At 36.6% G+C, this 19201-nt stretch overlaps 1 protein-coding gene across 1 annotated transcript in view; it reads left to right on the top strand.

The window, feature by feature from the left end:
• LOC137431787 (protein-cysteine N-palmitoyltransferase HHAT-like protein) overlaps positions 1-19201 on the top strand; it is a 264417-nt gene that overhangs the window by 180239 nt on the left and 64977 nt on the right. The window contains 2 exon segments of the mRNA XM_078782469.1: positions 5841-5985; positions 8704-8739. Of these exon segments, the coding sequence (XP_078638595.1) occupies positions 5841-5985; positions 8704-8739 (181 nt within the window).

Raw genomic sequence — 19201 nt, 5'->3', positions numbered from 1 at the left:
TCAAGGAGGTGTGGCGAGTAAGGAGAGACCTGATGTGCTGCTTCGAGCAGCCCTGCCGTGTGGAGCCGCCGGCTGTTCGCTTCGAGCCCGGAGCGTGAAGCCCTGACGTGCTGCTTCGAGCAACCCTGCCATGTGGACCCGAGTGCGGAGAGTCGGCGGCCGCTCGCTTCCAGCCCTGCCGTTCTGCACGGACCCTTCTCACCCCTCCAGCCATTCCTGCCTGAGAATCCCCCTTTTGTGTACGTGAGTTTGTTCTGTTGTGTCTTGTCCCTGGGGTATAAGATAAGCTTGTTATAAGGATTGCACTGTGTCTTCTGTAAATTACCTTCGTTCTTCCTCTTCTTTAGTCTTGTATAGTAGTAAATAAATCCCTGTTATTTCTTACCCCTTTGCCTTTGGTTTCTTTCTCATCCGATCGCTTTCGTCCCTTCTGTCAATTGAGTACCTGTGGCACGATTTCTGGCCAAACGCTTTATAATCGGGTTTCGTCCATTGATAATGGCTCGGATTCCGGATTGCTAAACCGCTCGGCAAATACCATCTTGTCTGGGATTCGAGCGGGGCCACCCACCTGCTTTGTGGAGGGATTGGCGGAGGTGTCCGGGAATCCCTTGACCAATCACCTTGGCCAATCCTATCCCACAAAGGAGCGGGGTGGGTCCAGGAACGGAGACGGCCAGCTTAACGACGAGGGGATTAAACCCCCCTCGGTAAGGGGAGAGCCGTCGCTCGATTCCATAACAGTATTTTATCAGAACCGTCAGTTACTCTCAAATGTTGTGTTTGTGTCCTTCCCCTCTCTCCCCATCTTGTCTACCGCTCCCCTTATTATATGTTTTATGTGTCGGTGTGACTTTTTGTGTGATTAATGTTAGCTCTTTCATGAGCCTCGATGTTGTATACAAAAAAAAAGAAAAAAGTGTAGGCTGGACTCACTGGAGTATCAAATACACTCTCATTACCATTATCACTGGGTGTTACTTCGTTAACATTCAAAGTTGAAACACTTACTGTGTATACCAGGCAGTTTTGTTTTATTTTCATCCAATTCTGCTTTACGCTTGCATATCTGAACACCGCTTAAATATTATTTTCATCATTTTTGTCTCTAGTTCTCCTCCACTGCCAGAAACACTGCAATGGAACGTACGCCATTTACAGAGCAGTAACATCACATGCCAGTAAATGACTGCAGTGGGAAAATAAAATGTAAACTACAACTAGAAAGCATCCCAAAATGCAAAGCCCATCCTCATCTGTTTTGTACCAGAAGGAAACTTGACGAAAACAATGGTTAAAAAAATATATGTAAAATTTATTAAATAATGTTCTCCATATTCTCATAATAAAGGTTTGTTGAAAATTTGTTGACAAAAGGTCAAATGGTTAAAATGTCTTGCCATGGACACACACACACACACACACAAACTTGCAAAACCCCATCTAGACACACATACACACACACTTGCAACACACTGTCCAGACACACACTCACACCACATGCAAAACCCCGTCTAGACACACACGTACAAACACTTGCAAACCCCCGTCTATACACACACACACACACACACACACACTTGCAAAACCCCATCGAGACACACACACACACACACACGCACACTTACAAACCCCTGTCTAAACACTCACACACACACACACACACACACACACACACACACACACACACACACACACACACACACACTTGCAACACCCCGTTCGGACACACACACACACACACACACACACACACACACACACACACACTTACAGTACCCTGTCTAAACACACACACACACACACACACACTTGCAACACCCTGCCAAGACACACACACACACACACACACACTTGCAACACCCTGCCTAGACACACTCACACACAAAGTTGCAACACGCCGTCTAGATACACACACTTACAAAACCCCGTCTAGACACACACACTTGCAACACCCTGCCTAGACACACACACACACACACACACACACACACACACACACACACACACACACACACACACACACACACACACTTGCAACACCCCGACGAAACACACACTTGCAACACCCAGTCTAGACACACACAAAAATAAATCTTTACAAATGTGATGTGTCATAAATACCAACAAGTAACAAAAAACAGTACTTGTGCATAGAAGTTCTTGTCCCTTGACGCGACAATAGCTGGAGCAGTTTATACGTGCACAGGCACAGGACAGCAATGTGACGACTTTGGAATAGCATTCATCTCCACATGGTACTATTTTAATTGTAATATCTCTCCCGAAGTCTACTCAAGTATTGGCTTGTTGGATTTGGTAAGATGGCAGTCATGCAACCTCAAAAATTTACATCAATTTTACATCTTTACACTCCATATTGTTATGTTTTTGGGGTATGGATGAAATACCTTAATGAAGTTCAGAATGTGTAGATTAGCATGCTCCAAGTGTCGCGAAGAAGAACCCACCTTGATCTAAATTAAGTTAGGCTGACTGTCTGGGTAAGAGCGTTTATGTGTCTCCACACGGAGGAGTGAAGTTGTGTTATTTAGCTTGGGCTTATGGTTAATAATTCCCCTGTGTGTAAAGGCCTCTTGTAATTTTGCCCTTCATTTTTATATTCATCAAAAAGCCATGCCACGAATGCTCCATTCACTCACAACACCGGAAGGGCTAGAAAAACACGAACATTGGCCGATCGGCCAGGGAGCCCCGCCCCCGAACATTCTTGATGGGCGGTAAAGAATGGCCGTGAGGTCACACCCCAAATGAGGATTATTTGGCTAACGATGGGGTGATGCGCCGTGCTGCAACGTTGGTAAAAGAATGACGTAATCGAGACGCCAGGGAGGAAAAGCGAAGGGACCGCCATTTTTCTATCTTCTTGTGCCTGGCTTCTTGGTGGACGGCATCTCACTCTATTCATGCCTGGTCTCGCTTGCCCGCTTCGTCTCTTCTTGCCTGGTCGCTGACGAAAGAGGACGCTATCGTGTTGCGCTTCGTGCGGGGTGCGCCTAAGAGACGGTCAGAGCTCGGTGCAGCCGAACGAGAAGGACCAAGGGAGAAGCTCTTGCCTGTTTGCCTCGCACCGGCGGCTGGGTGTGGACGCGACTTCGCACCAACACGTATTTTCCCGCGCAGGGACGCGGGACCTGTGAACCACAGCAAACCCTCGTTGAGACTGGAGCTAAGTGGCTGTGTCATACAGCCACATATGTCATAAGTGGCTGTATGACACTGAACATTTATTTTCGTTTATTTTTCTCATGTTCATGTCTTTGAGTCCGTGACGCGGGACCCTCATTTAGAACTTCTACTTTACCTCACCTTCCCTGGTACTGCGCATTATTTAAATAAACCCCGTATTGATTGTATTTCTTTGTTGTGCCTGTCTTGTTCGTTTATTCATGTGTGGGTCGAGGAATAAATCCCCGTGCGTTTCTCATCCGGTTCAGGTAAGGCCTCGGGTCCTCCCCCGCGTGCGCCAAAGAGATAATCCCGCCAGGTTCGGCTTATACGCCTCGGAGTTTAAAGCTCGTTTTGGCCATTCGTCACCCTGAGGTGTTCACTACAGGGTCGACATGACAATATTTTCAGTTCCAAGGCACAAAAGACCTCAGATGTAACATGGCAATTTGATTTATTCTTTTTAATACCGATGCATGATCCCGACCCAAAGGAATCTCTTCTTTATGAAACAGTAATAAAATAACATGAGTTCCCTTACAAGGAACTTTGACATGGGTTTAGGCCACCATAAGGTCCATCAAAGCCTATGATATTATTACCAAGCTATGGTTGTTTGTCAGTGCTCTATCCTTTTAAATGCTGAGCATCAAGTCAGGTAGCAGCATGTACGATTTGTTTAAGCATACCAGTACTGTTTTTTTTTTAATCTTTGGTATGACTCGGTCGGGGTTCTAACTGCCAACCTCCCAGGCTCAGAGGTGATGCTCAAACCATTATGCCACTAAATCTGGTTAATTATGACATCTTTAGTATCCATACACTTATACAGATGAAATGTTTGATAACCTTCCTCTGAAACCCCATGGAGCTTGATCATACACCAGTGAATCAATAAAAATTGAAGCACCCACTGCCAATGGGAGCAGCCCAGGGGGGTTAGTGTTATTGATGATGACCATTCCTTTTTGCACCGTGGTGATACAGAGGGCTGCCAAGGAAGTTTCTTGGATCTCTTGGACACAATCCTGGATAGGTCACCACTCGGACACAGGATGCAGGATACCCAAATGGCTCATTCATCCCAGCAAGCTGCTGCTCAATGTTGACGAGCTCAGAAGAATGACAGGCTGAGTCAGCCCCCCTGGTGTTAATTCAACGATCAACCAGGATTTGAACTCAGGATCCTAGGACCCAAAGCCAGCACCCTGACCGTTAAGCCAACACCAGGCTTGGTTATGTTATTATCCTTATTCAAATGCATAATCCAAAATACCTCTTCAAAATACTTCTCCCTGTGTAATTCAAAACACATTACTGCACTAGAAAACGTGGGGACAGGAATACTGTACATACTGTAAAGGGTGGAGATATGTAATACCCTCTCCCAACTGGAGGCGGCACTACACGACATACATTTACATGAAGAAATTGCATCCCCCCACTTCCTCCCCACAAGACGACCGTCAAAGATAAAACATCCCTCTACACTAATTGGGGTCATGCTGGTCCAATGGGGCAAATCTGAATGTAATCGGCCTAGAAGTGGAGGAAGAGTAGCGCGACAAACACACACACAGATACACACAGACACACACACACACACACACAAACGCAAACGTGCACACACAGACACACAGTCTCACACAGACAAATACACACATAGATAAACACACACACACACACACACAGATAAACACACACAGAGAGACACACAGACACAAACACACACACACAAACACAGACGTGCACACACACACATAGACGCACACAGACAAACACACACATAGATAAACACACACACACACACAGATAAAGACACACACATATACACAGACACACACAGAGAGACACACAGACACACATACACACAAACACACACACAGACACACACACACAAACACATACACACAGATGCGCACAGACAAACACACACAAAGAGACACACAGACACACAAACACACACACGGGGACACACACACATAGACATATACACACAAACACAGACACACAGAGACACACACACAAAGACACACACACACACACACACACAGACATTAACACACAGACACACACACAGACACACACAAACACACACACGGGGACACACACACATAGACATACACACACAAACACAGACACACACACACAAAGACACACACACAGAGACTTTAACACACAGACACACACACAGATGCACACACAGACAAACACACACAAAGAGACACACAGACACACACATACACACAAACACACGTGCACACTCTCACAAACAGCAGTGCGTGAATTATAGTATAAAGGATGATGTATTCCCACCAAGCCTCCACTCCCATTCATGCTATAAAGGACTAGACTATGCAATATGCAAGCTAATTGTGCTTGAAACACCTTGTAATGTTTAAGAAATCATGTTTCAGCATGGAGAATATAATAGGGATGGACAGGGATGAGAAACAAAGCAGTTGTTTTCTGTACTCCTTCACATTTATTATCTGTCACATAATATCTAATTGTACCATTTTAACAAAAAGCTATACTAATACGAATGGGAAACGTTCCTGATATCAGTTTTTATTTAAAGTGAAAGCATTCTCATGTTTTGATGACGTTGCTACATTTATTTATTTACGTCTTTCACGTGCACGTTTCAGCTTTCCTTGCCTACAGCAACCTGCTTTACGACTGGGTAAAGGCAGCTGTGCTGTTCGGGGTGGTGGGCTCCATTGCACGCCTGGACCATTTTGACCCTCCCAAACCACCCAAGTGTATCACTGCACTCTACGTTTTTGCCGACACGTAAGTTGCTGAATAATAAGAGGCCAGATCTATACAACCTACCAGTGATGTGCTGGAGTCATGATCCGGTGAATCCGATTGGCCTTTGAGTGCAAAATTCGATGAAAATATTTCGCCTGTTCAGTCATCTCAGAGCAGTGTAAATAGGAAAGCCTATATTTATTAGAATGACTTTTATAAAAGTGATTTTATTACTTTATTTAATGCTTTCTGTGTATATACCATGCATGCGAGATACAAATACTTTCTAAAGCTTCGCCTAGGCCTTCTAGCGAGGCAGCCAACACAAAAAAAACATTCACGTTGTGTGTGATACAAGCATGAAACTTGGCAGTGATGTCTTACATAGATACTCTTTAAATCCAGTCGATTAGGCAACTTAAAATTTAATATGTAAAAAATGTTAATTGCTAAAATGGTCCATTAACTTTTTAATATTGAACTTAGGACGTACGAGTATCAATACAAAATTACAGATTAAATTACAGACATAATTTATAAGAGATTGTAAAAAATTTCAATTTACCTTAATTAGGTAAATTTAAAATTTTAACTACATTAAAATTTTAACGAGCTTTTTAACTAGCTGGAAATTTTCAACTAAAACTAATCTGTTCAAAATCACAGAAGTACATATTAATCTATAAGAGGTCGTTAAAAATTGTAATTTATCTTAATTAGGTAGATTGAAATTTTTTAACTATCTCTTATAGATAATTTGGTGTTGGCTGTTGTTATAGTTATATTTGGTGTTATAGAGCCTGGTGTTGGCTTAGCGGTTAGGGTGCCGGCTTGGGATCCAAGGATCCTGGGTTCGTAATCCCGATCGATCACTGAATTAACGCCAGGGGGGTTGACCCAGCCTATCATCCTTCCGAGGTCGGCAAATTGAGTACCAGCTTGCTGGGATGAATGATCCCGGTGTGTACCCCGGCTCAGAATAGGTACACCGTATCCCTGCGCATCGTAAGAGGCGACCAAGGGTTGGCGTCAGGAAGGGCATCCGGCCATAAAAACATTGCCTCAAACAGGGAACCATGATTGCCATGGGGCCCGCAAGGCTAACCCCTGCTCTAGAGTGGAAAATGGCCTTAAAACGATCATTCATTCATATTCATTATATTTCTTGTAGATAATTTGTAGTTCTGTGATTTCTGTATTGATGCTCATACATCCTAAGTTCGATATTAAAAAGTGAATGGTACATTTTAGCAATTTTGGTGGCCATTTTGAAAAAGAATGACCACCATGTTGAATTTTGATTTGGCTAATCGACAGGATTTTAAAGAGTATCTACAGAAGAGCATAACTGGTAAATTTCATGATAGCATCACAATGTCAACGATTCTCACTCATAATAGGTGTTGGCCACCTAACCATTCAGGGAAATGAACTTTACCTGCCCACTATATAAAATAACTCAAAAAACAAGTACAGATACATTCAAAGTACATAGCCAAATAAATAAACAACATTCTCCAGCGCGGCATTGCCGGGGTGCCTTGGGTGCCCGGCGATACTGCCATGCGCATCACATAGAGATGGTTTGGGAGGGAGAGGTGTGCAATAAAAGTGATTGATTCATTGCCTAATTAAAATCAATAAACATTGATCGAAAAATAATTTCTTCATAAATTAGCGGATAGCATATCTCAGCCACTAGTGTTTCATCCGAAGGTGTAACTTTTTAAAAGTTAATTAAATAAGTCATTAATCCAAAAATAAATAAATTGATTAATCAATAAATACTTAATCGATTAATTGATTAATAAATAAATCAAAAATATCCTTTATTGCCACATCACCTGGTCACTGCCGTGTCCAAATATCAGCTTCCTAGCTCAAAAGGCGCCTGAGATATTGCTCAGGAGAGAAAGGAAATAAATAAATGATTAATAATGAAAATAAATAAATAATAATGGTAAAATAATTTAATTATTGATCATTTGGCTAATGAAATACCTAAACCACCACCGTTTCATCCAAATCTTTAACCTAAAAAAATTAATTAAGTCATTAATCAAATAATTAAATAATTCATCCATTAATTGATTAATCAATAAATCTAAATAGCCTTTACAGCCAAATCACTTGGTCATTGTCATATCCAAATATCAGCTTCCTAACTTAAAAGGTGCCTGAGATAATGGCCAGAAGAGAAAGGAAATAAATAAGTACGTAGTTAATCGATAATAATTAAGTAACTAATCGATTAATTGATTAATCAAAAAAACAAAAAATACCGTTTTTGCCAAAGCAAAGCTCACTATTGTGCCGAAATTTCAGCTTCCTAGCTCAAAGGATGGCTGAGATATCGCCCAGACAAACAAACAAACAAACAAGAAAGAAACCTGAGTGAAAACTGAGTACTCCCTTTCAGCACGCATCATTGCCGGGCCCCCTTCGTTGCCTGGCAATGATGTCATGCAGCGCCTGGAGATGGAATAGGAAAGGAGCGGTGTACAATATTTAAAGGTGTTGCTTTTTATTTAAGGCCTGCTTCATGCTGTGACATCATTTGCATACTTTGAGTAGTCAAACAGATCATGTTCTTGACAAATCACATCACATATCCTCTAATCCTGATCTTGTGTTCATCTTTGTTTAACCTGGTGCACCACTGAAGGTCCAGTTTCGAAATTTGTTCTGTGCTTTGAATTGCTTCTGTTTGTAAAAACATCTAAAACATTCACCAGCAAGTTATTTTGTGTGTTCCAGGCATTTTGACCGGGGTATCAACGATTTCCTTTGCAAGTAAGTATTCAGTCTCCTCCAGATACGTTGTCAAGTCAAGGTGAGTTGTAGCATTAACTCCTCAAGCTACAAGACTGTTCCTGATAAATAAACACCTGAATCTGTGCATTCCACGAGCCCATGGAATGCATTCCACGAGTGCCATTCCATCTGTGCATTCCATCTGTGCATTCCACGAGCTCACCTTCCCCACTTCACCTTCCCTTTCGTCATGCTTGCCTGCAGCATGATTCGGAATAAATGCGCTGTATGCAAACCGGTTGGCTTTTCCTTTCGGCTCTTAGTCAGGGCAGTAGTGTATATATGTTGCTTCTGGGACACTCTCATTTTCCCATTGACTTACATGTTAATTTTCCCCCTCCCTCATTGCCCCTAAACACCTCTATTTCTCTCACCCTGTTCTTTACGAACCTTCTAACCTTTTGACATGTTATCCTTATTCATTAGACCACTTAAACAACGGTCCTTCTGTGTGAACCTGTGATCCTTCTGACCTTATGGACCTTTTAACCTTTTACTCTTAATATCATCTGGTGAATCATCTTTGACCCACTCAAACAACGACCCTACAAATATTTGTTTATGTGTGGGAAATAATTTAACTCTCTTGCCACTCCCTTCACCATCTAATATATTAACAAAAAAGATGTTTGAGTTTGGTTCTTTATTAAGATATTTTAACTGAGCTAAGATAAAATGGTAAACCTCCCTCAATGTTCTTGTTTGAGCACCTCCAGTGCCACATACCATTTTTAAATTAAAGTATATATTTTCCTGGCAACCATCAAAGTTTTCCGTCCACTCAAAAATATTTCCATCTTTTTTACCCAATTCACCGGTATTTAAATTAATTCTCTTATTTGTTTTGTAAATTTTTTTACCAGTTGTCTTTTCAATTATACCTATTTGATATTTTTCACATTCGTTATGTTTACCATTTATATACCAAGGTTGATTACACCTCCACTCTTTAGTCTGGTTGGTACTTGGTTCTATCATTTATATAATAGTAAAAAGGTGGCGGTAGCCCGTTAAAATCCCTAACCCCCTTTTTAACTTATCACTTATATACTTATATAACCATAAGGGAGACTATCAATTCCATTTTCTAAAATAAACCTCTTATCATCAAAAGCCCCCAATGCTTTCTTATTCACCTCTTCTGAATATAATTTATGTTTATAACTTCTTATTCCATTAATCTTTCTAAACTCTTCTTTCTTTGTTGTTAAACAGTTATAATAATCCTTAAAGTTTATTGTTTCTTTAATGACATTTTTCTTTATGCCTTTTAACTTCTTATCAGTTTTTTCAACGTTATTCACAATGTATTTATAAGCATAAGCCTTAGACCTCAATCCCACAAATTCACTCATGACATTTCCTCCTAATTCATCCTTAAACTTTCCAATCACCTTTTTATTTTTAGAAGAGAACAACTCACTCTCTGGACTGTAATTACTAGTGTCATAGATATTAATGTCCTTTTTCATGTCTGAATAAACATCATCAGTATTGATTTGCAAAATAAAACTATCTGTATCCATATAAAGTAGATGAACATCATTTTGATATTTCTTCCTCAAGTTATTATAAAAGTAATCATACATTAATGACTTTGATAAATCAAGAATTGATGTTCCAATATAAATAGGTTTGTCCATTTCAATACTCTCTTTAATCAAATGGATCGCACAAAAGTTCTCAGTAAAGACCTCAGCTCTAGTAAAACTCGGTCTATTAATTAATTTTGATGCTTGTTTCCAAGATGTTGATAGTCTGATATTTTGTCTTTTTCTCACATTTTCCATGGTCTTACCAAAGACCGCATTATTCATCAATTTATAAAAGTCTTTCTCAAAATCTGTTTTTGACTCTGTTCTTCTTTGTGTATTAAAATCAATGTACCCCTTCAACCAATGACTTTGATTGAACTTTAGAACCCTTTGGATCTTCTCTACTCTTAGACCTTTTGATAAATATTGTCGCAAATTTCTTTGGTGTAGAACATAATTTTTCTTGTTATATAATGTAGTAAGTAATTTTTCTGTTGATTCACCTATATTGTTGATAATCACTTAACCACTCCTTCTTTGGACTTTCCTTTTCACAAGCAAATGGGAGATCTTTGTGTAGGTTATGAAGTTCCTCTGGATATTTCAAATCGACCTCAAAATAATAACCAACCTTTGAATCATCCAATTCTTTTTGTGTAGAGATACATACATCTTGTAAAACCTTTTTGTAATCTTTTTCCTTTACCCATCTAAGTTTTCCATAAGGAAGAGCCTGAGACATTGCCCAGCCATACAGGTTGTTCGCATCATAATACATCAAGTAGGAGCTCTCTACCGATGGATCATAATTTGGATTGTACTTGTTATTTGCTTTAGCATATCTCTTTGAACAGACTTGTGAAATTCCTCCTCTCTTTGCCTTTTCAATCATCAAAAGCATATCAACATCGGTTATCAAATCCAAAGCTTGTTTTGTCATTTTTAACATCGCGCTCCAAGCCAATCCAGGAGCAGTGTAATAGTGAGCAGGATCCAATCCATATCCAGAATGACAGATTGTTCTGAAAGCCTCAAACACATCAGCCAACAAAAGCACATCAGTTTTGAGGTACAAATCGTGATACTCACCAAGATTCTTAATGTTATATTTTTTCCAAACATTTTGTGCGTGTACATAATCTTTATCAGATATATGACTATTATTTAATTTGTTATAGAAATTTTCTTTTAAAGGAAGTTATGTTTCATTGAATCTCTCAAATGAGTCCATATAGTCATAGGGGTAAATTCCCTTTTGTGTTAGAAAATCTTTATCTAAAAAATACTCTCAAAGACATGGAAACTCTTTTAGATTTTGAACCAAGTTAGCCAATGGACTTGCCATGAATTTAAATGTATCAAGAAATCTGATATGAGTAATAGGAGATGTGTGAATTGTTTTTGTGAATGAAATGTATTTCTGATCCGTGTTTGGAATTGCTGAGATACTTCCAGAAGTCTTTGAGAGTTCCTTGATAAATAGATGTGTATCATAATGAGCGTTGTTATGAAGAAAGACAGGAATGAAAGAGGGGAGTTGATAATTAATATTACAACTTTGATGACCGGACCTCTATATTTACCAGTGAGATGACAATGGTCTCTAACCTTTAGACCTTTACCAATTTTCTCCTCACAAATATGACAGACATTGTTTTTTATAAATTATCTTTTTTCTTTACTTGTTAAGGACATTGGTTTATTGGTTTCTCTCATTATCTTGGTTAATCGAACACAGTCTTTTTCTAGTCGTTTACAAACTCCTCTGGGGTATTTGAGCCTCTATACATCTCTAACTTGTTATATTTATCACCAACGGATGATTTGATATAATAACAAAAACCACAAGGAGTATGTTTTTGATATTTATTTGTGTATGATTCTTTTGGATCTGGAGAAGCAGTATCAATTTTTTCTAAAATACTTTCAAAATCAGCATATATAACAAATGGATGTTTTATTGTTTTCTTTTCATCTTTGAATGTGATCTTTGAGTCTTTTTTAGGCATGTTGATTACCAATTGATTTATGTTCACCACAATAATTTGAATGTTTATCTAATCTTTCTTGTGTATGGAAGAAGTTAAGACAACGCATACAAATATATATTTTATTTGTTCTTTTACATACTTGTGGTTTTATTAATTTTGTAATATCTTTGATGTATGTATAATGTGAATTTTCGTCTGAATTAAAATATAGAAGATTAATATGAGTTTGTTTACAATTGTCAGAAAGCTTTAAAACCTGAATGTTGTTTGTTTCTGTTAGACCATAAACATTAACTGATAAATTATTCAACTTTTCAAATTTAGGAATATCATTTAAAGTCATCGGAAACTTTAGATCTTTCGTATTTAATGTATTCTCATATTTTTTATAATGAGATACTCTTTCATCATGAAAATGTGGAGGATGTAAGTGTGCTAGAATAGACCAGAGAAAACATTTATTGTCTTTATTTTTGATATTGATAACTGCTTTTCTATTTTTGATAACACTGGGTAAATCAATGTAAGAAGAAGCTTTTAGAGGATCTGATTTAAGAATATGAATGTCTATGTAAATAATTTTTCCTATATTGAATCCACTTCCTACGATTGAATTATCCACATCTTGCTCTTGTTTAATAAGTTCATCATAGACTCCTGATGTTTTAAAATCTTGATATGAAGATGTAAAGTGTGGCTCAGTTCTCATGTATGGTGTATCTATAACTCCTTCGTCCTTTGTCATTTCTAATTTTACTCCCATATAAAATTTAAGTGGTTTCATTTCTTTTAGTGTTTTTTCAATCAACATTTGAACAGCAGGTTTAACTATTTCTACAGCATCAACTATAGACTCTGGTTCAGGAGGTTTGAAGTTAAAGACTCTTATTTTAATATGTCCTTTGAATGCACCATCAGAGTTTTTAATAGTAAACAATTTTGACAAGTGTTTGTTAGTTTTAAGATGGGCTTTAAACCCCTTCTTGAGGATGGTTGTTTTACAGACCTTACAATGTTTTGTTTTAGGTGGAAGAGGGGAAAGTTTGTTAAGAATGTTGTATGTATGTTTTGCGGTGAGAATATGTTGTTTATAATATTTTACTTCCTTCTCGCAAGTATCACAATAAACCATATTTATAGCGTGAGAAAACGTGGTGTTTTATATATATCACTGTGCTTAAAATAAAACACTTTTGAGCTTTACAGCTCCGTTTTATATATATCGCTGTGCTTAAAATAAACACTTTTGAGCTTTACAGCTCCGTTTTATATATATCGCTGTGCTTAAACTAAAACACTTTTTCACTCAGAATCATCGAAGTCATAACTATCACATGAATACTCAGAATCATACTCAGAGTCATCAATAAAGCTACTCTCATAACTATCATTTGAGCACAAACTATTAGTATCATAACTATCATCTGTGTTCAATGAAATACTATCATCACCATCGTCCGAGTTCAATGAAATACTATCATCACTATTGTCCGAGTTCAATGAAATAGTAAAATCTTCACTGCTGTAATGACTCATATTTAATTAGCAGAAAAAACCTTTCCATCTATACCAATATACTTTCTTTCATTAACGGATTCAATCTCTACATTTTTAATATCAAAAGTTATCTTTAAATAATCTCTAACTATCATAGAACGAAATGACATTTCACCAGAAATATTAACATCATTAATTTTACTTAGATCTACACCCTTTGGATTATTAAAGTAAATACAAATTTCTCCACGAGTATTGTTGATGGTCTTATCATTCTTTTTCAAAGTATCGTGGTCAATCACTTTTTCAAGCTTTGAATAAATTGCCAGGAGTAGAGGAGAAACTTTTGTTAGATTTACTTAAATGGATGTCTTTCCAGGTATAGTTAGAGCTCTTCCTTTAAATGAAATAGAGGGGCTCATGTTATTTTCCATAACTGGTTTTACCCAAAAAATTCCATATTTATCTTTGTTCAATTTAACATCTTTGACATATTTTTCTATATCTTTCACCGAAGTAGAGATTGATTGAAATTTGTCTTTTGTGCTTTGAAACATTGTATTTATTAATGAATAAACTTGCATTTAGTTTAGGTAAAAATTTACCACATAAATATGATAAGTTCTGAAGGATATTTAGAATTTCCAGACTCTCCATATGATAAATTAGAGAATTGTCCAGCTTGTGATAGAGTGGGGCTTAATGATGAGGATTCATATAAACAATGTTTATTCTGTGATTATATTCTAATTAATGATAATAAGAAATATAAAAAAACATATAACTCTTTTAAATTAGAACCAAAAATGAATTACTTTACAAGATTAATAAGAGAGATGAATGTTAAGCATTATGGTGATAATACACCATTTCTTACAAGGAAAGAGACTCTTTGTATTGAGGAAATGTATAAGGGTTTAATGATATTTATTATTCAAAATAATTTTAATGGAAATGTTAATACAAGATACTACATAAATAAAATAATGAATTATTTTGAAATTAAACCCGAACTCAGGATAAAATATAGAGTTTCTAAAATAGCTCAAAAAAAGTTGGATGACTTGTTTTCCAAATATATAAATGAATGATTTTTTACCCGTTTGGGAAAATAAGATAAAATTTAATAACCATAAAAACATTCCAAATTCATTGAGATGTCTAATAGTTGGATCAAGCGGATGTGGAAAAACCTGTTTGCTTTTAAAGATGCTCCTTACCCCCAACTTTTTAGATTATGATAATTTAATAATTTTTACGAAGTCAAGTTTTCAACCCGAGTATCAACTACTCTCACAGGGTTTTAATGCAGGTCTTAAAAAGGAAGACATTATCGGTTTATTTAAACTTCAAAACAAACTAAATGATTATAACATTGAGGATATAATACAACTATTTTGTGATACACAGAAACCTAAACCAAAACCCATAACTTGTATTCTCAGTGATAATACGGATGATATACCTTCACCTCAAGATTTAGATAAATCAAAAAAGAACCTCGTCATCTTTGATGATTGTGTTAATGAGAGAAACCAAACAGTAATGGATAGCTACTATACAAGAGGGAGACATTCTTCTTGTAATTGTATTTATCTTAGTCAGTCATATTTTCAACTCCCTCGACGCTCAATAAGAAACAATGCTAATACTTTTATTTTATTTAAGTTAAATTCAATAGATGTAAATAATTTTTGGAGAGATAATTGCTCTACGTTATGTAGTAAAAAAGAATTTGAAAATTATATGAAACACACGATTGGAAAATATAAATATATTGTTGTGAAACAAGATGAGATATTAAAGGATGTATTTTTATTTTAAACATAATTACATATATAAATGACAACAATTATTATTAACCTTGTGGGTAAATCTGCTTCTGGAAAGAACTTTCATAAATCTAAACTCTTGAATAGTAAAAATGAAAAGATTGTTAGTTTTTTTTAAAAACACCCTATGATTCGTTTTGTGAGTACTACAACCAGAGCAAAGCGACCAGGAGAAGTAGAAGGGAAAGATTATTACTACATTTCAATGGAGGAACATATGCGATTGAGGAACGAAGGTCAAATATTTGAGGAGGTCTCTCTTGGTTCTACAAAATATTCACATTGTAAGAGTGAGTTAAATAAAGTAAAATCTAATGGTCTTGGGATTTTAGAAACTAATCCTGAAGGAATGAGACAAATTATTAAACACTAGGGCATTGCCCGTACTATATCTATATCTAAAATTATATCCCCCCCCTCTATTTACATGAAATGGTTTGGTCCAAAGCGAACGGCTTCCGGAGTTTGGTAAAGAAATCGCCATCGCGTGCACAAACGCGCAGGAAAGCGAATGAATCGCAAATTCGTTTTTATTAGTTTTAAAACATAGTTTAACGCCAACATAGTTTGCAAACGTGAAATAAATGAATACGCTCTCAAATGTGCCATCCGAGGCAGAGTGTGTCCGCCACGTTCGGCACACGCGATAGTTCGCTGCTCTCTGATTGGTTGAATCGTTTTTTGGACATAGCTCGGTAAGTAATTGTCCGATTAATATGAAACCTTGAAAAGGCACATCCTCGGGTCCCCAGCAATATACCTGGCAAGTTAAAAGTATATCGGACCCGTGGTTGTCGAGAAACAGCGGTCACAGACAAACAAACGTACAAACGTACAAACAAACAGAGATTACTGGAATTATAGATAGATTTGTGTGGTGATGGAGTTAAGATTTTATCATTCGGTTTTGATATCGATGAGGAGACTCAACGCAAACGTATGAAAAGCAGAGATACAAGTATTAGTGAAGAAGAAATAACAACTCGTATTAATACCAATAAAGAATTTGATGAAATATTTAAAGAAAAAGATTTATTTCAACACATTTACTATAATGATGAAGAAAAGGAAAATTTTCCCATTGACCTTTACAATTCATTAAATGATATTTTTCAATAAATAAATACAGAAAATGAATACCGAAGAAAGAGCAAGAAAGTTTAAAGAACATCAAGAGTTGGTTTCAAAAGTTGTAAAGCAACAGGAAGAGATAAAGAAGAAACGGAGACAGAAACTAACTGGTGAAGAAGCCTTTGAAAGAAAACAAGAGAAATTTTTTAAACCGCTTTTAAAAACTCAACACTCACCTACAGTTCCCACGGTAGAATTTACTCCGAAAAAACTTCAAATGCTCAAAGATTTTAGTCAGATAACAAAACAAGAACTTGGAAAATTAGAATATAATGATGAAGAATTATTTCAGAAACTTGAGGAGGTAAATCAACCCCCTAATTATGTAGTGGAAGCTCTTCAAAACAATGAATATTTGGCAGATTCAAAAACCAGAGCAGGTCTCATTCCAACAGAAGAACCAGCAGTGTTTCATCTTGTGGAAGAAAAGGTATTGATATTTAATGATGAATTGATGTTCTTGAGTTCTACTCAACCAAATGTTAAATTAACTCCAAGATTAATGTTTCTTCTAACAAACCCCGGATTCAGCGGTTCAAAATATTTTGAGGAACCACTTGATATGGAAAGAGAGGAAGATAGGGTATATATTGAGTTGCTAAATGCACTTGATTATGGAGTTTCTGTTGCTGGTAAAAGTAAGAAGAATGAGAAGGAGAAACATATTATTGATGCTTTAAGTAAGCTTGGTTCAGGTGTTAGTTTTCTTCCAAATGACCCATCACAATTAGTTAATAGGCTATTATTGTTGTTAGGTAGTAAGAAGGCTGGAAACAACAATTGTTTTAATGAATCCTCAGCCATTTTAGATCAGTTGATGAATATGAAAATAATTAATAAATGTCAATACAAAGATATTTTATTAGATATTAAATAAGATGAGAAGCACAATTCTTAGTTTTAATTTCACAACGAGCGATTACACAGCTTCATTCCCTTACCCACTACAACTTGACCCCCTTACCTCATATGAGGCATCTTTATTGTCGATGGAAACTTATAATACCTTGTTTAATATCACAGAGAAAAACAACAAGTTTAGTTATAATCCAGGAAGTGGATATAAAACTATAACCGTTTCACCTGGAGCTTACGAGATTTCTCAAATATCTTCAGAAGTCTCTCGCCTTATGAAAGAAAAAGGTGATGAACCAAAAAATATTGTAATAGATATTCAAAAACACACTTCAAAATCAACTATTAAACTTAAAAATAATTATAAAGTTGATTTCACGATTGAAAATTCGTTTAGAGAGCTATTGGGTTTCTCTTCAAAAAAGATTGAAAATAACGGGACGTTTTACAGTGATAATGTTATCCAAATATCCTCCGGTATAAATTCAGTATCAATTCATTGTGATTTGATTGATGGTGCTTATAACGATGGAATAAGAACAAATACAATATTTTCATTCAGTGCATACTCAACCCCGATTGGTTATAAATTTAATATGGAACAAAAAAATCTTGTCTATTTACCTGTGTCAGGAAAAACCATATACAGAGTAAATTTTAGGATAACCGACCAAGATAATCGTATGATATCCTTTAATGATGAAATTATATCCATCAGAATTCACCTACGTGAAGTTTTTCAATAAATAAATAATGGTTATTGTGAGAAAACACGAGTTGGGAAAATATAAAATAATTACAGGGGAGGGCATGTACCTTTCACCATACTATACAAGGTATGTGGGTAAAGGATACTATAAACCTAAGAGACAACGAGGTGTAGGTCATCAATTTCGAAATAAAGGAGATGGGATAATTGATACTCTAATGGGTATTGGTTCAACCATCCTTAAACATAAAGACCTAATTGGTTCAACTGCTTCTGCCGTGGGTTCAGTTGCGGGTGCTATAAAGAGTATAAAAGATGCTCAAAAGGAGTCTCATAAATTACAAGCAATCAAAGAAATAAAAAAAGGTAAAACTCAACTATCTTCACAAGAATGACAAAAAATCATTAAAATACTTGGGTCAGGGTTTCAACAATTTTAATGCTATATAAATACAAGTATGGAAGCGATTGATAGTATCTATGATTTGGATGATACGATTATCATTTCAAACTCCACTAAAAAGGAAGACTATTTTAAGGTAAATGCTATAACAGGAACAGACTGGAATTCAAACGGAACAAAAAGTTTTGAAAAAGATAATCAACAAACTTACTTGAATATAGCTGATAGTTTCTTGCTGTGTAAATTTAAATTCACTAAGGCTGCGAATAATACTAATGCTACACTCGTAAATGATTTCTTCTGGAAAATGTTTGACAGTGTCCGCCTGTATATTGGAACACAAGAGGTTGAAGCGGTTGATTATGTCTCTGCTACATCTGAAATGATGAAATTTACACTATATTCGTTTAGTGGTAGAATGGGTAAGGGAGCTGTTGAAGGTTTTATTCCTGATATGTCAACGGGTACAAACGCAGACCCTGGTTATA

This window comes from Myxine glutinosa, chromosome 7, assembly GCF_964187855.1.
Source record: "Myxine glutinosa chromosome 7, kmMyxGlut1.1, whole genome shotgun sequence".
Classification (NCBI taxonomy): Eukaryota; Metazoa; Chordata; class Myxini; order Myxiniformes; family Myxinidae; genus Myxine; species Myxine glutinosa.
The sequence above is the reverse complement of the archived record's forward strand: the minus strand, read 5'-3'. Positions and strand labels throughout refer to the sequence as shown.